Below are 20469 nucleotides of genomic sequence, written 5' to 3'. Positions count from 1 at the left end.
TAACAAAAAGCCATGCCCATATGATGTTTGCAGAAAAGACTATACTGACATACATGAGGACCTGCAAGAGAAAATGATTGGAAAGTGAAGAGAAAATGGATTTCACTGCAGAACTCCCAGAAAGCAAACAAGGAAAAGGGGAATAGGAGGCAGGAAAAATGGGGTTAGAAAATAGTAACTCTTAAACATCAGTGCTGTTATTGACAGTGATTCAGAAATGCACTTCTCGCGGGACTATCTTTTTTATCCATACGGTGCTGGTTTAATGGGAGGAAAGAGAAAGCTGAGGTTGGGAGCATCAGGGAGCTGGGACACGTGAAGGAAAGAGTTAAGGCTGGAGTCACCCCCTCTGAAGTGCTCTGTGATGCTGTGCAGTGTTTCAGCTCCCAGAGGCTTCCTCCTCCCTCCCTGTGTCAGAGTGGGAAGGAGGCGGGTTCTGCTGAGCTGTTAAATCCTGAGTGAAGTTTCCCCCATTTCCAGTGGCCGCTGTTGTCTGAGGCTGGTTCGGAGAAGGGCTGGGGTTACCCTGACATTTCTGGGACCGCAGCCAGACAAGAAGGGAAAAAGACGAGTCTTCTACCATTTGCTGTTGTTGAAGTGTGGAGAAAGGCGAAAGGGAACCATTCTCTTTTTTTTCAGCATCACATTCCTCTGTTTTTCTTCAGCCTGGAAAATATATTAATGCTGGTGATTTCCTCTCTGGAAACAAAGGAGCTAAACGAGACTGAGGAAACAAGGAGTGGGAAGGAGGCTTGGGAAGTTTAAAAGAGAGAGACTCGGAGCAGCCAGGAGTTACCATTTCTTAAATGAAATCCCTGCCTGTGTGGGTAACCAGTACAGCAAAAAGCCAGACTTGCAGGTAAATGGAGAAGCAAAGATCCCAAAGGAAATTTCCATTAACCTCATCCCATTTCTCAAGAAGGTGAAGAAAAAAGGAAGTTAAAAGGTACACAGGGAGACGGGCAGGCTCTGGGACCTGTTGGGCTGCGTAAAGATAAATCACAGCAGCAAAGCTGTATGGCACTGGTCTCCTTTTAAAGGAAAAAGACGTGAAACCTCGTCCCTGGAAAGGGAACTTCCCTGAGAGTGTAAGTCTCAAGTCAAATTCTTCGCTTTCTGCTCTATGTACCGGACCCTTTCTCTGTGCGTGTTTGCGTGAGTGTTATGTGAAAGCGTGAGAGAGACAGAGAGGATGCGGATCACAGTGTCCTTTTGGATAGACAGAGTCATGTTACAGACAGATGATCTCATTTTTGTATAAAACTATCCATTTTGTGCATTTCCAAAAATAACTCTAAACTGTACAAAGCCACCAAGGCAGGACCGAGGTGTAATCAGCACTTTTAAATCACAAAATCTCACTAGCCTATGCTTTGCTTTTTTCATCACTTGCACAAGATATCATCATACTGTTAACATCTAACTTTTTCTCTTTCTCCTCCTCCCCTCAAGCAGATTGCACAATGAACTGGAGGCCAGCTCTCAGCTTAGCCCTGCTGTGGGCAGCATGGCTAGTGTGCAGCTCCGAGAAGATAGAGAGGCTAGCGGAGGGAGGGAGCCATGGAGTTAGGAAAGTGCCCCTGGCTTACAGGGCTCCAAGCAGCCTCCTGAAAAGGTCTGGAGCACCCCTGAGGGATTTGAGTGCAAATCCCCGACACCCTGTCACCAAGAGGGATTCTTCAGGACCTTCAAAGCCACCTGCCAATCTCCTGCAAGGGGAAGCACGTTCCCAGGTCAGGGGCATGGGGACCAGAATGAGATGGGTACAGAGACTCACAGCTGCAGCCAAATACCCCAAGTCTGAGATGATTAAGGATGAAGGGATATCCTCTGCCTCACAGTCACGAGTGGCACGTTTCCCTTCAGGGTCAAGTTCCCCAAATATCCTGGCCAGTTTTGCTGGGAAAAATCGGGTGTGGGTCATTTCTGCTCCCCATGCTTCTGAGGGCTACTACCGTCTCATGATGAGCCTGCTGAAAAACGATGTTTACTGTGAACTGGCTGAGAGGCACATCCAGCAGATTGTGTTGTTCCATGAAGAAGGGGAAGAAGGGGGAAAAGTCAGAAGGATAACCAATGAAGGAAAAATCCTGGAACAGCCACTAGATCCTGCCCTCATCCCTAAGCTCATGAGCTTTCTGAAACTAGAGAAGGGGAAATTTGGCATGGTGCTGTTGAAGAAAACTCTGCAGGTGGAGGAAAGGTACCCTTATCCAGTCAGGTTAGAGGCCATGTATGAAGTCATTGATCAGAGCCCCATCAGAAAAATTGAGAAGATGAGGCAGAAAGGCTTCATCCAGACTTGCAAAGCAGCAGGGGTAGAGGGACAAGTGGTTGAGGAAAGCAATAATGGGGGCAGCACCCAGCCTACCCCTGGTGGTGGACATGTCCAGGTGTCAGCAAGGAAGGAGGAGCCAAGGAAGAGCAATAATCAGCCAACAAGGACCAAAATGGTGAGGAAACCAATGACAACCACAGTGGCCACTCCTCTACCCACAGTAAGAACCACGACCCTCCCTCCCACCACCACAACTACCCGTGCCACCACCCGCGCAGTGACAACAGCAAGCCGGTCTACAACAACAACTACACCCCTCTCCATGACACAGAGGACCTGGACCACAAAGTCACATTCCACCACAGAGTACCACAGGCTTCCAGTAGCCCCAGATACCACCACACCTCAAGTCACAGCCTCTGAGGATTTCTATCCTCCTGTGTGGAAGCCAAACCGCAGGGACCGGCAGCGTGGCCACCTGGAGAAGCACCTGGCAGCCACACGGAAACCAAGCAAAGCTGCCCGCTATGAGAGTTTCACTGAAGTCCCAACAGCTCCCTCAGTGCACTTCACAAAGGCAAATGTGGGTAGATTTAAAGATAATCGAACTGACAGAAAGGACTATAACCATAGGGACCTGAATGTTACACCAGGGCAACACAAACCAACTAAGACTAAACCACCAAAAAAGAAGGCCCAAGAAAAGATATTGAACAATGAATATGAAGATAAATATGACCCAAGCAAGCCTTCTAGTTCCCATTTAGAAGAAGAGTTTACAGCGGGAAATATTCCCCCAAAGAAAGGAAAACAATCAAAGAAGCATGAGCGAATGGATAAACCTGAGAAGAAGAAGAAGAAGGACAGACCTGACAAGCTGCAGAAGAGTGATAAGCAGTCCAAGAAGGACAAAGCTGAGAAAAAGAGCAAGCAGGACAAAGACCGTAGCAAGAAGAACAAGAAGGGAAGCAGGACTGAGAATGAGGATTTCCCCAAGCCCAACAAGAAGCCTTTCCTACAGCCTTCCAGGAAATCAGTGACTGACCTCCTGGAATATTTTGAAGGCAAAAGGCGGCTCATTGTAAGTAACTCCTTCATCTGAATCTTATTACCTAAATGAAATCATATCTCCCTCCTAGTAAGGATATGTGGAACAGAACGCTTATAGTGGTTTTGTATTCTTCTGAATTTGTGCTTCCATTTAGGAGGTAAAATTTCTAGACAAACAATTATTTCCAACAGGGAAAGTTTTGCAGTCTCATGTAGGAAATCCCACATACTGTATGAACCTCAGTCAATCAGGAATTAGGCTAAAACCTCTTCCCACTCACTTCCATGAGCAACCACATAGCCATCAGATAGTTTTGTTTCCAGTGGAGATGTACATCTCAGGATCTGTATAGTTATGATTGATAAAACAAGGGCCCAGTGTGGATCGCATCCATTCATTGCTTTGGGTTACTTGCCAATGTTGCCACATTTTGACCCTCAGCATGTCCTGCCAGCTGGCATACCTGTTTTACACTGGTGCTGGTGTCCTAAAACTAGAAGTGAGCCAAACAGCTTGGCAGTACTAGGGCATTTCTGACTGAGGATATGCACAAAAGCATATGATGAAATGCCCTGAGGTAGGATTGTTATATCTGCCATTCTTCCTGATGGGAACTTGGCATTCAAATCTCCTAGACATCTTCAGAGATCCTATGCAAACTTCATTTTGGTTTGTTTTTTTCTCCTGCTGTTTTTATTAACTATAACACTATGGTAAGTTTTCGAGTCCGAAAAACTCTGCATGGTCTGGAGTTACTTGTCCCAAGGTTTAATAGTGTTGTATGTTTTTCCAACAACTTACCTAAAACACCACTTCACCTGGGACAGGAAACCGCTTTAACTGAAGCACCAATGTTTTTTCTGGCAGATGGCACACACCCTGAAAGGTACACTTTGAAGAACAGTTCTTTAAAAATATTATTGTGGGAGCTGGTTTCTTGCAATAATTCCACTGCCAGCTGTCCTTTTTCACAGTTATTGTCCAACAGTCAGTGTCACAAATGTAGCTTTTACTTTCATGCCCATATTCCAACACAAATACCTAAGATTTCAACTACTGGGATTTAATTAATCGTTCTGATGATGATCCACAGTCCTGAGCAGAGGGCACCTTTCTTCTCCCCATCCCCACTCCTTCAGCTGTAGGGGATGTGCAGAGCTAGCGGTCATGTTGGAGAAGAGTAATCTCATTGAATTTTGCAAATAATGCCTGTAAGTTACTTGTTGACTAACACTTAGCCGAATCAAAAGCTCAGAGAGAGAAACTGCACAGAAATTTGGGATCTTTGAAATCTGGTCACATATCTCAGCATTGTGGTTTCCAAGAATATGTGTAGCATCAGGACAAATAAAAACAAATTTGAAAAAGGAGCCAAGAGCGGAGTTCACAGATGTCAGGCTGCTAATTCATTGCAGCAGCACAGTCCTGGCAACTTAAAAGACAGCCTGAAATTTGAACCTTCTGGTACTAGGCTTCCTCTCACCTGGATCTCCAAGAAAAGAATTTCACAATCTCATGTTGTCAGACCAAAACTCACTGAAGACAAATGATTATGCTACGCTGCACTTCATTTTTGCAGTATCTAATACCATCCTCGGCCTTCTTGCTCTAAGTTTCTTGCAGAGTGAGTTTTAGTCAGTTATTGGTGAAAGCAGTGACTGATCTCTACTATTGCTTCACCACACACAGCACATGTGGAAAACAACTTCTCAATCTTCTTTGAATACACACACATGCCTATTTGCATCCCTTCTTATCAAAATGTTCAGTTCACATAAGGTCACTCCTTTCAGCTAGATGAACTCTTGTCATTCATGAGTCTTCAAACTCCCTCTCTAGAGAATTAGCCCACACTGCTGCATTATTTCCCATTGCTTTGCTTGTCTTTCAGACACTTCTTTAATAGACTGGCACCCAAGGACATTGTTTCAGTCCTCTCCCAAAATTCTTTTGAGAGGGACCTGGGTTTTTAAGTCCTACACATTATGAAAGATTTCAGAGTGCAGATTTCAGTGTGAATTCCAAACATCCAGAATTTTGAAGGCTATTCTGGGTCAAGTTCAACTAATGATACATATAGGACCCAGCTACAGAAACTGAAAAAAAAATGTTTGTGCTTTGAGTCCTGCAGCCCCACCGCTCTACAGTGGGGCTTTCACTGCAGTCTTGCTAGTGTTAAGAAGTCTGGCTTAGTGAATTCGGGTTCTTGGTTTATTTCTCTGTGGTGATGAAATGCTGACTGACAGTTTATATATGACTCTGTTTATACCCACGTGCATATATATGCACATTCACATATACACATGTGCATGCAAATACAAATAGAGACAGTGTACATACTGCCTGGATTGAAACAGTCCTGGCACAATGCTTTGATTTGAAGTTTGCTTTGCCGCTTAAATATTCCCTGCTTTGTTCTACAAGGTTTGATGAAGTAGATCAAATTCAGACTTGACTGTGTGTTCCTGCTTATGGCATTCAAAACTAGGGAGGACAAAACAAAACAGTGGTCTGGTTTTGATCTCAGTCCTCAAATCCTTCTCATGATCCTTTTTTCATTTGAAGCATTTCTATGCAATTCAAAAGCAACGTGTTACATGTTATGGCCCAGAAATCAAATCCTCTTTGTGTCTGACTTTCATTCACCTTCATGTCCCAATGCTGTAGTCATGCCAGGGGGTCTTTGCATAAATGAGAGTGAGATCTTATAAGCCCAGAAATGCCTCTTACATTTCAGTACATTGATGAACTGGATTTTAAAGGAGTATATCATAAAAACTACCCTCTGGGCCCTCCAGACTTAAAGAAGGCAGCTACAAAAGGATTAAACCGGTTACAGAATAAAGCATAGGTTTGCAATTGAAGGATTCTGGTGATTATTTATGATCTTAAATCACAAAATTCGGATTTGGATTCCAACTCCCTTTGTGTTTGGGGAATCACTGGCAGGTGCTTGATTGTAGTTCACTGCTGCCAGTTAGAATGATTACATTGCTCGAGCTGAGGCATTCCTCTCCACCTTCTGCTGGATACTGCTGCAGCTGCCATGTTCCCAGCGCTTCCACCGTCAGTGAGTAGGGGCGATCCTAGATTCATGGAACCACTGAAAAGGCTGTGAGGGAGACCTGGTGTGATTGGCAGGGCAAGGGATAACAGGAGAGTACATGGTTTTCTGTAAAATTCAGTGCCATTCTTCTACCAGCACTGTGGAGAGGCACGGGAGGAGTTTGTGCCACCAGCTGGCCATGCTTCCTAAAGCATTCCTGTGGCTAGTTGAAGACCTTTGGGTCAGTCAGGCCTAAATGTACACTCCAGACACAAATAAATAAAATAAGGCTACACAGCTGTCAACAGATCTATGGTAAAGAAAGCCCGGTTTGCAGATAGTGACTAGTTCTCCTTCAGTAAAATAATCATCTGCTTCATTCCTTACACTAAACAAGCTCTTTTGTCTCTGCCACCAACCAGCTGATCACAACACCCAAGGCGGACAACACCATGTATGTACAGCAGCGAGATGAGTATCTGGAAAGCTTCTGCAAGATGGCAACAAGGAAGATTTCAGTCATCACAATTTTTGGCACCATGAACAACAGCAGCATGAAAATTGACCACTTCCAGCTAGGTTCTTTTGTTTTTTAATAATTTCTTTCCATCCTGTGGGCACAATACAGACAGCAAAGGGAGAAATCTCCCCAGCTCGGGTCAAGATCTAAGCAAGATTATTTGTTGGGGTTCAGTTGTACTTTCACACCTATTCCTTCTCCTTCCATGCTAGCTACCTCCCTTTTGTATTTACATACGTGTCTCTGGTATTTCCCATGTTTAGGCTTCCAGTGACATAACTTGAGCACCTTTAGCTTTCTTTGTGGGAATTGTTAAAGCCAGTAAAACAGTGAAAAGGCAGAAAAACAGGATGAGGGCATGGAACAAAAAGAAGAAATTAGGCTCAGGTCTACCAATATGTTGAATACCATCATCACTATCTAACTAAATGGCTACCCTTTTATGATGCCCTCCTGTCCTTGCTTTCACAAGACATCAGCCATGGATGGCTAGATACTGGCTAGCACAATTTAAACACTGCTTAAAGAAACTGGCTGTTGTCACAAAGGAGAGGAGATTGGGGGCAGGAAATGCGGAAGGGAACTGTTTAAGATTATATTTGAAACTTGGCCCAAATTAATTCTGGTTTGAAGTTCAATATTATTATCTCCTCACCCTGCCATATAACATTGTCTCTTGCCTTTGCACTCCTCACGAGATCGTGATAAAGCTTCATTTTGCAGGGGCATGCACTGGCTAAACTCAGTTCAGAGAGAAACATGCCAGTTAGAACCCTTGCTGTGAGTTCCCTTCCTTCCCAGCATCAGCTTTCCTAGGCTTAAGAGCTAATTTCGCTATGTCCACAAAGTGAGCATTCTCCTCCACAGCAAGGGGAAGTCCAGGTGCATTTTCCCCCTTGTACTGGTAAATAGATATTAATTTAGAAGATTTCAACCATAGCCTTTAGGTAGGGACAACCTTACACATGTTCACCAGCGTACCTGATATTACAAAGTTTACCATTTAAAGTCCTACCGCCTCTCTTTACCCATAAAGCTAGATACCCATCAGTGTGACTGCTTATTGCTGGCTATTTTAAAGAGGTTCATGTAATTGAAGCCAGAAGTTTTGGACTATAAATCAGACTATGCAGGATTTGTAAAGCAGCTCATTCAGCCATATTTAGTATCAACTTTTTACATACAGAATTCCCATACTGGGCATCTATCTCTCTTAGGCAGCTTTGAAACAACTGGTGTCAATGTCCAGGTCCAGGAAAGCACCCATCTAAGCCAGTGAGAACCTTTTCTTTCATAACAGTCGGATTTGGGCAGACTTCAGTCCCAGTCCGGCAAACCACTTATGCTTAGGCGTCTCTTGAATCATGTAAACAATCTCATTGCTGTCTGCATCTAAAGGTTAACACTACCATAAATACTTCATGGGATGAAGGCATAGAAATAGTATAAAAGTTGCTACTTTTGCTTATAAGTCCATCTTTCCTCTGGAAGTTCACCTGGTTTTACCAGACCCTGGGAAGAGATATGTGCTGGAACAGAAAGCTCAGGACCACACCAGCTCCAGAGTGTTTCAGGTCTGGCATACAACAGGCCAGAAAATCCCAGATTTATGTCTGGCTTCCAGCCGTACATCTACTACACTCAGAGGGAGAGCACCTAGCAGGGATCAGGAGTCTTGTGTCCCTGTATGACAGTGAGTTACAAATCCTGCCAGACTGCTCACCTTGTTGACAAATCTGGAGTGGCACAGAATTTTCCACTTCAAGCCAAGGTTATTCAAGGTCACTTTTTGTGTACCAAGATCCATCTGCCTGTCAGTGAACTGTTTAGGATTATATTTAGCTCCAATCTGGCTAATAAGCAGACATTCACTGACATAGACCATACTCTTTCAGCCTGTTCCAAATTGAATCCTCACTCAAACTTTCCCCAAACCACAAAACTGTATATAACAACTGAATTCTCACAGGAGAAATTGACTTCTTGAAGAAAAGCAGGAGACTTAGAAGAGTATAAGTTAAACCTTACATGAAGTTCACCTTACATTTTTTACAACAAAACACCAAATTCTGAGCTTTTAAAAAAGTTTAATATAGACATCTTTCTATTTACCCCTCCCCCCCTTCTCTACCCTTCCTGCTTGCATGACCTTTTCATGGTTCAATCTCCTTCAGCACCAGAGGCATCAAAAGCTCCTAAACCCAATTTGTTCACAGTATTTATGCTGTGAGAAGCCTGAGCACCCTTCATGATGAGATCTACTTGTAGTGATGCATCTTTGGACTAAAATACACATGACAACAATAGAAAAGTTCACAATTTCAAACACATTTAGAAGCAGTAAATAAGAGAGAGCTCATTAACACTGTTCAGCTAAGATTAGTTCATACTGAAAGCAAAGAACATTTCCCAGTTTCATATTGTAATGACACGAAAACTGAGTGTCACTGCAGAGGGCTTCTCTTCACCCCAGGTTAGCCATGTGGTCTTTTCCCCAGCTCATGGGAACAGGGCTTTAGTCAACTAAACACCAGCCCCAGGCTACATACTTTACAATCAAAGCCAATACCTAATCTATCAGGCCACTGTACTGCCAAACTGCTGAACTTCTTTTTAGCCTTATCTGAATTATTTCTAAGGAGTAGCTCATCTTCCCAGCCTATCCAGCTGCTAAAGAAATATAAAGAAAAGTCTCTTCAGTCTTTCAGTGACCTGTCTAGAAAAAACAAAGAGAGCGAGGACTTTGCGGGTAGGAGCAGACAGTCTTGACTCCCACTGTTCTTCATGCTGATCTTTATGTTCCTTCTTTATGAAGTGGAGGTCAGGGGCAAGTAGTGAATTGAAAAGAGGCAATTAGATTAACTTCTTTTCTTTTTTCTCCCTAGAAATCATTTCCAAGTTTGAAAGGCAGGCCAGCATTTGTGGCTTTCTTCTCTCCTCTGAAACAGTTTTCAGGATTTGGGCATGATGCACCCTGGTTCTGGGGGAAGTAAGGTACCTTAGTACCTCTACAGGCTTGTCTTATACAGGCTTCAAGTCTCTGTCTTCAGAGGTCTTTTTCTCCTCAAGTATTTCTGAATGTTTTCTTAGGGTAGAGCAGTAAGTACATACAAGTCACTCTCAAAAGTAAGTTTTTTCCTGTCAGGGTGATAGAATAGGAAATGAACACCAGCAGGCTGATGTAGGAGGAGTGCCACAGCAAGGTACACAGAGAAAGCTGAAAAGCTAGGACTGTAGTACTCAAGAAACATTAAAGAGTTTCTTGTAGTTACTAAACCTCCTGTGTAAGTTTTTAAGACTGGCCAGGTTAACTCGAGTATCCCGGCCAACCTAAGCTGTTCTAGCTATATTTTACTGGCCCAAATTCTCTATGCTGTTTCATTTGGATATGGTGCTTTCCAGCCCCTGTCCTACATTGTTCCTATTTTCTGTTCCAGAAATGGCTGCATGTCAGGAGCTGGTGAAATGATTAGTACATACATATATATGCATAAGAATATTGAAAACAAACAAACAAGGAAATCTGAAAGATCTTTCCAGGAAAGAGCAGGCAACCAAGATTTTCTAAAATCAAGTAGAAACATTGAAGTGCATGTGCTCCAGGATAGGCTGTTTCAGAAAATACTGGGACTGAAAACTGGGCAGTTAAAGCCATAGCACCATATTGATGGTTTTTTAATATCTTGCCTGTGCAGCTGGAAGAAGGCTTTTGGGAAATTAATTTTCCCCTTTCTTTCAAGGTGAAATTAAAGGCAGAGTGCTGTGTGATTCCATGATTATTTTCATTTCCCCTTTGTCTCACATTAAGATAATGAAAAGCCCATGAAAGTGATAGAGGATGAAGATCTTGTGGACCAGCAGCTTATCAGTGAGTTAAGGAAAGAGTACGGGATGACCTACAATGACTTCTTCATGGTGCTGACAGACACTGATATGAAGGTCAAGGTGAGGTTTTTAACTCTTTGAAAGAAAGGGCATTGGAAAAACAGGAAAAAAACTGAAAAAAAAGTAGGAAATTATAGAATCATAGAATCATAGAATAGTTAGGGTTGGAAAGGACCTTAATATCATCTAGTTCCAACCCCCCTGCCATGGGCAGGGACACCTCACACTAAACCATGCCACCCAAGGCTTTGTCCGACCTGACCTTGAACACCACCAAGGATGGAGCATTCACAACTTCCCTGGGCAACCCATTCCAGTGCCTCACCACCCTCTCAGTAAAGAATTTCTTCCTTATATCCAATCTAAACTTCCCCTGTTTAAGTTTTAACCCGTTACCCCTTGTCCTATCACACTACAGGCTTGAATGTGAGGGCACATAAGCGACTGATGCAGGACTTGGTTATTGCTGGAGGACAAGAAAAAGGACAGTAAGAGATTTTTTTCAGGAATTAGGTAGTTATCTTTGGTTTCTGCAATTAGGGGATTTCAGGAATTGTGGGTTTCTGCTAGCGTCTGATCTGACACCATAGGAACAAGAGCTCCCACAGGCAGGGGGTTTATTGTAGTACCTGGTATTCTAAACACAGTTTGACTGCTCATCAGGATGACAGCATATTGCATATGGGCAATGCTCTTGTTAAATGGGCTTACAAAAGAGCGTAATGACAATTTGTTGCCTGCAATGGCCTGGCCTTATCACATTGGGAAAATACTGAAAACATGTCATTTCCAAAGAGCACTCTGACTGCAAAACTAATGCTATTTTCCATGGTTTCTAATCTGCTTTAGGCCTTGTTACCTGTGTGTAAACAGGAATACTTGGATCTCTATATATCCTACGGTGCTGTGATACATGCAGAAGGACTCCCAATATGTGCACCCTTTCATCCATCTGTTCTTTTTTATAACAGCAATATTATGAAGTACCTATAGCAATGAAATCTGTGTTTGATTTGATCGACACCTTTCAATCACGAATTAAAGACATGGAAAGACAGAAAAAAGAGGGCATTGTCTGCAAAGAAGATAAGAAGCAATCCCTTGAGAGCTTCTTATCCAGGTATTACCTTCTGTTTTTATCTGCTGCTAGTTCTAATGATTATTGTCTTATTGAAGAAGTACCCATTCAACTATTTCTGTGATTTTTTAATATAGATTTCTCAGTACCTAGAGTGCTTAGCAAATGCAGAGATGTAGCCATAGCCTGAATGCAGTCTTGTATAAAGCACCAGAAGTCAGGATGTATGCAGTGTTTCCTGACTGCACATTCTTTGGACACTAATTTTCTGTACCTCAGTTCCCCCATAATGACATGGAGATAATAACACTGATTTGCATTAGAAGAGCAAATAAGGATTAATTCACAGATGTTAGCTCAGTGTTTTAAATGCATGAAACACAGTGTTTAGATGTTTCAATCTTCAACCATCACAATCTCATTAATCCCATTCTAATCCTTTCCATGTAGCTCAAATCAGTAATTAATTCTCTCTAACTTCCTTCTTATCCTACTTGAGATAACAGTTGGTCTTTGCCAGTATTAGTCATGTATATTACTAAAGGTCTTGCACAAGTCTTGCAAAATGTTTGAGAGACCTTCTGCAGAAAGACAGTTTTGCTTATGCAATTGCTATATGCTGTGTTACTGCTCTACCTGTGAAACCTGAATTCCAGGCAATAAATATATCTGGACTGTGGGAATTCAGATCTACAGAAGGCCTGTGCAGCTATAGATCCCTCTATCACAGGATAATTTATGTGAAATTAGGGCTACCTCATCACTCTAGGTTTTACCTACTGGATCCTCCTCCCCTACTATCGGAATCCATGGGAATACACTGTTAATGTCAAATAGCGATAAATAACTGAGGCGGTGTGGATTATAACTTGAGGAGGAAAGAAGCAACAGAAAAATGAATAGGCTCTTGGTTCATAAACATTTTAAAATTCACTGGCCATTTCAACAGAAGGAAGCTTTAAATAGATCCACCCAACCCACCTCACCACCTCCTGTTTAGGTCTCAGTGATTCATCCTCAAGACCATCAAGAAGAACCACAGGCTAGGAACAGCTGACCAACACAAGAAAGGGCTTGTATGCTGGAAAGTGACAGGCCCCAAATCCTTCTTTTCCTGGAATCATCCCTAGTAATAAACACACATTAGAGAAAAGGCAGGAAAAATGCAGAATGTTGCATCTCTAAACACATCTGCAGCTGCACAGAATGCATTTGTCATCTGAGCATCAGGCTTTAAATACTGGATGGGCTTCACTAGCTATGCTAACTGGTCAGATTCCCAGCAAGATTCATTCCAACTTTGTCCAAGATTATGTTCCCAGCTGAACAAGAGTCTTGGCATCATCTCCCAGTGTTGCGCACTGGGGAGGTGAGTTACAATAATGCAAATATTGTTCTTAACAAGCCTGGCTGGAGTAAAAGGAGACCACGAGAGCCAGAGGTGGCTTGAGTACTGCTTAAAAGCTACATGTATCAGCAGAAGATCTGTGAGTTTGAGGGAGGGAGTCCCCCCATAACACCAGGACACTGGCTGCACTACTCTCTGGGCTCACAAGCAAGAATGGGATGCAAAATAGGTAGAAGAGGAAGCAAGAATGCACATAGAGAAGGGTCTGGCAGATCTATCAGAACAGAATTGTTGACCTCTGTTTTCTGATATCAGAAATAAGGCATAAATGTGTACATTAGTGTTGCTGAAATAACAGCTGTGAAAGACCAACTGAATAATTTTTCAGTAAGATGTAGCCCCTGACAAGCACACCAATTACAGGGATTGCCTGGTGCAGGACGGTGAACAGCTTGAGTGGCTTTCAACCCTTCTCAGCTCTGTGCATCTCTGAAGGAGATACTCAAAAGCCATAAAGTGATTAAGAGTATCTTAAAACAGCTCACAGATATGATTCCATCCCAATTTATGCCCTGGAAAAAATATGATCCACTGTTTACATTCTCAGTTATTATTTCATAGAATCACAGAATGGTTTGGGTTGGAAAGGACTTTAAAGATCCAACCCACCTGCCATGGGCAGGGACATCTTCCACTAGACCAGTAGCCAGGTGCTTTTGCTATACAAAGCATCACAAGATGATTTTTTCCTTATTTTCAGAAAAACAACATGGATTTTCCCCCATGTCCTCATGTCATGCATATGATTCTTAATGCTTCTCACTCTTATTCACATAACTGTATACATACACCTATGTCTCTTTGCTTTTCCTCTGGGGTAAGATTAAAATGTGGGAGCTTTGCTTTTCAAGGATTTACTTTTTTAATTATAAAAATACATGCAGTATCAATCAGTCAACAAGACAAAGACATCAGCATCCCCCATTCTTTCAGCAACTTCTGTGATTTTGTGCAAGTCCACCATATCTTCTGCTTCTCTCAATAGAATAGAATTGACCCTTTGCGTTAGCCTTTATTTTGAGATCTTCAATTGGTTCTGCAGAAAGGCAGGCTATTATTGCAACAAAGTAACATCTGCATCCATTTAAAAAATCATTTCCTGATATAAAAATATCCCTGCAGCTTTGCAAATTCCTATAAATCTGATTTATTTAGGTTTAGTGGAGGAGTACTTTTACTCAAAAAAGGAGTTGCTTGGAGAGTATTAAAAACCCCTGTAGTTAGAATTTTGCGAGGTTTCAAGTGTCCTTATGCCAGTGACTTTCCTTGAGAGGACAAGGGAGAGCACTCCTTGTGCAAAAGTTTGGTTAGATGGGGTGTTCCATATTAAAGAAATAGCCAAGATATATCTTATTGCCCCATGCATGCCTCATATGGCCACCGGCTCACACAGACACACTCTTACAAACAAGCTCAGATTTAAAACCATGTTAGAGGTATTTTGAGCGAGTGTGGTGTAGAAGAAAAAGAGGTCAGTGAGTATTTACACAGAAGTATGAGTTATGTCTGAAATGAAGATACACCCTAATTCTCAGACAGGCCTTGAACTGCAAAGTAACTGTGCAGTTCCAGCAGTGGTCAATGACGTAAAAGCTTAATGTTTAGTGAGGAATTCTACAGGAATGTTTTGTTCTCTTGAATATACACTTGTCAGCATTACTTGTAACTACTGAAGAGGTCTTTGAGCAAAGATCATAAGTTTGCAGTGTTTGTTTGGTGAAGCAGCAGATGTTTAAGAGTTGTAAAATCCTCTCCCAGTGATGGACAGAACTGGGAAGATCTCCCATACAGCTGTTACTCAGAAGTTGTGAGATGAATGGTATACTTCAGCCTACAGAGAACAAAAATGCTGACAGGACTCGGGTCATGTATTATCACCGTACGCTGTCACACTCTCTCCTCCGTCCAGGTTCCGTTGGAGAAGGAGGCTGGTGGTGATCTCTGCTCCCAGTGATGAGGACTGGGCTTATTCCCAGCAGCTTGCTGCTCTCAGTGGACAAGCCTGCAATTTTGGTGAGTCAAAAGAACTTATACTCTTGCTTCCCAAACCCACATCCTTCCTGGTGATGCGATGGGTTCCTTTGCTCAAGTCTGAATCTAGACAGTCTGAGGAGTCTGACAACTAAACAGTTTACTGTAGGTACTCCACATCCAAATGAAAAAGACTGTGCTAAGCAGATAGTACAGCAAACCCTCTGAGACAGCTAAGACAGCTAAATTGTTCCCTGGCATCATTTGTGTGAGGCAGAAAAGGTTAGCACTCCAAAGCTTCTCTCCAAGCTTGTGCTTCAGGAGCTCAATAGCATTTTCATTTTCTTACTGCACAAATTAACACGTAAATACAATGCTTTAGGAAGGTCAGATTCTTTATACCCAGCTCAGAACCAGGTCAGGGTATCAGGGAGATGATGGCCATTAGGTTTTGTTATGGGTTTTTTCTCTCTCCTTCCTGCTTCATTGCCAAAACCTGTAAAAATATTATCCAATAAGGACACTCCCAGCCCCCTAACTGACTACTTAAGAGCCAACTACATAGTCAGTGGAGAGAGATGGAATCTTCCGGGAGGCAATTAAAAGCAAGACCCAGAAACACTCTTCTGCTTTTCCATTAGAAAGCCCAGAGAGACTTACTCCTTAACTTAGGTTCCTGGCAATGCAAATACCAAACAGGGCATAGAGTTGACTCCTACAACAGAATGAAACAGCTGCTGTTTCAATACATTTCAGTTATGCCTGGAGATCTGCACAGTATCACTGTTTATTCATAACCACCTGGCTTTCATTCAGAGCATCAGCATCATCTCACTTGGTAACTACTGAAGTAAACTGTGACATGGACCACCACAAAATGCTTTCTGAAGAACAGGATGTAATTAAAACAGTTAATTCTCCCCACCTTTTGTCAGGGACAGCTTGAAGGAGATCCAGTGAGTTCCTAAAGCATTTGTCCTCAATGGGTGTTTTAACTAAGCAATATGTTTCCAAGCATCTATCCTCCAAGTTGTAAAAACAGTTACATCAAAGATTTTGTAGATACAGACTCACACAGTTTCTACAGCCCCTAAGGCCTTTCTTCAAAGCAGAGGCAACAGTCCAAGCCTTTGCCCCAAACAAATGAAAGAAGTGAATGCCTGTTATAAGCCATTCCCCACAGTCATTTAGAGTTTAGCTGTGATAGGTTACATTGCCCCTAAATACTCTGTTGCTGTGTAGATGACAAGAGCTTTGAACAAAACAGTGCAGAAACATTCTGAATTTGGGGAATGGCCTCTACAAATTCAACAGTGTGCCTGATGCTTGTATCCCTATCCCTATCCTAGAACCACTCCAAATGCTGTTGTCCTTGGGACACTAGCAACAGCTTTTATGCAACTGATACCATATTTACTTGACACACTAGCTTATCCCCATGTTTGGGACAGGTGATGTGACTGGCAGAGATTCCACATAAATCACTAGCTCTATCTCCTAGGGGGCTGGCTGAGACCGAGTCCTAACTTAGCATACAGAGACCTAGCTGATTAAACTGAAATCTGCCCCCGAATGAGCAGAAAGACCTGGTCTGACCCCAAATCTCCTTCACTTCCTCCACAGGTCTGCGCCATATAACTATACTCAAATTGCTAGGACTTGGAGAAGATATTGGGGGTGTCTTAGAGTTGTATCCAATTAACGGTAAGTAACTGTTTCCAGTTTCTTCAGTACTACCCACAAAGGACATTACATGGAGTTTCTTTGCTGTAATTTCTTTAGAGGGATGGGTACGAATATGTTTTTCTCTTTTGTTTTGTTTCTTTCAAGAAACAAGACAATACAAAAGCAAACAAAAAGCTTTCTTGGTGTTCCTGTGCTAAACACTATATAATTTCTTCAGGACACAAAAGCCCAAATATCATTTGGAAGACATCTCACGTCTTTATCTCTCACCTAAACATGCAATCCCAAGTACACTTCTCTGCCTGCCTTGCTGTCAAAGATGAAGAGATGTCTGTGCCTTTTACATGTGCAAGAGTTTGCAGGGCTAATAGAACACCGACTCAGCAGATCCTCTTTTATAGGTCCCTCAGTCATCTTCATAGAATGGTTTGGACTGTAAAGGACCTTTTAAAGATGATATAGTTCAACTCTACTGCCATAGATAGTGACATCTTTCACTAGAAGAGGTTGCTCTAAGCCATGTCCAACCTGGCCTTGAACACTTCCAGGGATGGGGCATATACTGCTTCTCTGGGCAACCTGTTCACATGTTGCACCACCCCCAACCTGAAAAACCTCTTCCTTATATCTAAATCTATCCTCTTTCAGTTTAAAACCATTACTCCTTGTCCTGTCTCTACTGGCCCTGGCAAAAAGTCTTTCTCCATTTTTTTTACACACCCCCTGTAAGTATTCCATTTGCTCTCTGCAGGCTACTTCAGGTAGCTATTCTTAGGAGATCACATTGTCAGGGCACATGTCAAATGCTACTACTTAAGCCCAACAACTGTCTCCATCAGTGAAAGAACAAAGTCAGCTGATTTATCCCATCCCCATTCTGACTGCTCTGTAACACGGAAGCGTGCTAGTCCTTCTAGCTTGCTGGCCTCTTCAGAGAGCCTCAACAAGTTTGTAAGGCATGTGCCACCTTGTAAAAGTCCTGCTGCCAAGACAGGCATTTTTTTGTTTGTTTGTTACCATTAAATGACTCAGCAAATTCATCCTGTAATTCTTCACACTATCACACTTATTTCTCGTGATTTCTTTCACTGAGACTGTTTTTCACATACGCCTTGTGCATTATGAGAACCAGTGACCCAAGCTGCATAGAAGCCAAAAGGTGCATGTGTGATTGGTGACAAAAAGGTGTGCTACACTTCAGTAGCTTCAGCCTACAGAATAAAGACAAGTTTACTAAACCTAATAAAGCTGCTTAAAATGCATCTTTAGTTTACACTGAAGCTGTTTCATTTTGGAAGCAGGAAATCCTGAACTTGTAAATGACAAAAATTTTACATTGCCAACTATTGGCCTGCATCCTATCTCATGTTGCTAACATCATCACTGCCTAAACAAAATATCAATGCTGGTTTTGTGATTACTTTCTAGGAAGCTCTACTGTAGATCGAGAAGATATCCCAGCTAATTTGGTGAAAGACATTAGAAATTATTTCCAAATTAGCCCAGAATATTTCTCCATGCTTCTAGTTGGGAAAGATGGAAACGTCAAATCCTGGTATCCTTCTCCAATGTGGTCTATGGCGATTGTGTATGATCTGATTGATTCCATGCAGCTTCGTCGACAGGAAATGACAATTCAGCAATCACTCGGCATGCAGTGCCCAGATGATGAGTATGGTGGGTATGGTTACCATAGCTATCACCAGGGATACCAGGAAGGTTACCAAGATGACTACCGTCACCACGGAAGTTACCACCATGGATATCCATACTGAAAAGTGCAACTTAGCCCCCAACTGCCTGTGTCTGTTTTCTAATAGCTATTCAAGCAATAGGTGGCCAGTTACAGAAAGTCTTCCCAGGCCACCTAGATATCCCTGCCTTGTTCTTCCACTGTTCAATCAAGGGACTTTGGTCACTTGTCTTCTCAAAAATGCAGAAGCCTTTACAGTGAAGCAATTCAAACCAGCAGTATTGAAGCTTTAAATAGTAAAGACTCCTTTATATTTTTAAACCCTTAAACAAAGGGCATCAGCAGGTGCTGTTTGTATTAAAACCAAACAAAAACCCACCACAACTCCAGTCCATGGACACTACTGTAGGGCAGGACATGAACTGTCCAACAGATTTTGCAATGCTTTTGTTAGTATTTTTTATAAGGAGGAAAAAAAAAAAGTATATTTATTGGAAAGTGAGATTGCATTGTGCTCATGAAGAGAAGCAAAGAATTACACTTCAGGACTTTCCCAGAAAAGGAAAATATAAGAAGGAAGCATGTGGCAGGCTCTTTAATAATAGCAATAATAATAACAATAATAAAATCCTTTTGAAGTACCTTATCTAAAAAGACAGCATCCCTCCTGTGGTGCATTAGCATTGTAATTAGCTGACTTTATCAATGAAAATGTGAATTTACAGCTATGGCAGGATTTGTTCTAATATAATTCAATGTAAAGTTCTTAACTACAAAGCTTGCTTTATGGCTATTTATTCTTTTAATTGGGATCCATGTTCTCTTAGGTCCTGCTCACTTGACAGTTAAATCGAAGTTAATGACAGCTAAGTGAAAACACCAACTATAGTTAGCATTGTCTGAAATACAGAAAACTGAAAAGCAGTATTTTCATCAGAAAAATAGGAAAAAAATTCTTATTCATGTATATTTTAAATGAATTGTAACAAGGCCTCTATAATAATGTTCTTAATTAAACTATAGCTCTAAATTTCAAATTTCCTTCTACCTCTTCTTCTCATACCCTCCCCATGGAAAAAATATCTAGACTTAACATTTATAAAGCTATTTGGGAATAATTTAATCTGCTACTAAACCACCTCTATTTCTGCCACACTTGCTGAAATGGTTTTCTTTTCCCTTCTCATTGGAGAAGTGCCCTTTGGGCATCTGATCTGCTGCACCACCCTACTCCTACTGAAATCAGTGGTGGGAACAGCATGCATAGCCATGCTTTCAACACCATTTGGATTAGATTTCTGAGCATTTAAGATCCACATAAAGATTCAGCCTTCATAGTAGCACAGTGGTCACTTCTGATGCTGAAGGCATGCCTGACCAGACACATTTCTTTTTATAATCTGTGACATTAGTGCACCTGCTGCATATAGATACATGTGGCAGGGCATTCTTACTAGGTTTTGTCACATCAGTAGCACAGGAATAGGGAGAAGCTACTGCTCTAAGCTGGTCAGACCATGCCCCACAGTTTGAGTTTTAGCATCTTCCTGATTTCCTACCCCCCCCCAACAACAAAACCAGAACTGAGCAAAGAAACAAGCTCACTCAAACCCAGATATTTCTCTAGAAACTTGGTCACAATGTCAGAAAAGCACACAGATGTGGAGAGATCACAGGGCCTGACCAGTTGTTCCTTAGCTTTACAAACCTGGTCATCATATGGGGCAGGCCGCCCTCTGCACCACAAGGTCTACTCAGCACAGAGTACAGCTCCCAACTTACTCTCCTCAGGTGACTGTAGCTAAGTGGGTAAGCATTTGACAGAACCATTTTGATACGGCTGCTGCCTGCAG

At 42.1% G+C, this 20469-nt stretch overlaps 1 protein-coding gene across 1 annotated transcript; it reads left to right on the top strand.

The window, feature by feature from the left end:
- Positions 1-1463: 1463 nt before the first annotated feature.
- CCDC80 (coiled-coil domain containing 80) lies at positions 1464-18698 on the top strand (the record flags this gene model as incomplete). Its single annotated transcript, XM_080613112.1, has 7 exons — positions 1464-3359; positions 6798-6954; positions 10704-10840; positions 11752-11900; positions 15176-15279; positions 16861-16941; positions 18352-18698. The coding sequence occupies 7 exons, from the start codon at positions 1464-1466 to the stop codon at positions 18696-18698; spliced, it is 2871 nt and encodes a 956-aa protein (XP_080469238.1).
- Between the last annotated feature and the right edge of the window lie 1771 nt (positions 18699-20469).

Source organism: Psittacula echo (assembly GCF_963264785.1).
Source record: "Psittacula echo genome assembly, chromosome: 3".
Taxonomy (NCBI): domain Eukaryota; kingdom Metazoa; phylum Chordata; class Aves; order Psittaciformes; family Psittacidae; genus Psittacula; species Psittacula echo.
The sequence above is the reverse complement of the archived record's forward strand: the minus strand, read 5'-3'. Positions and strand labels throughout refer to the sequence as shown.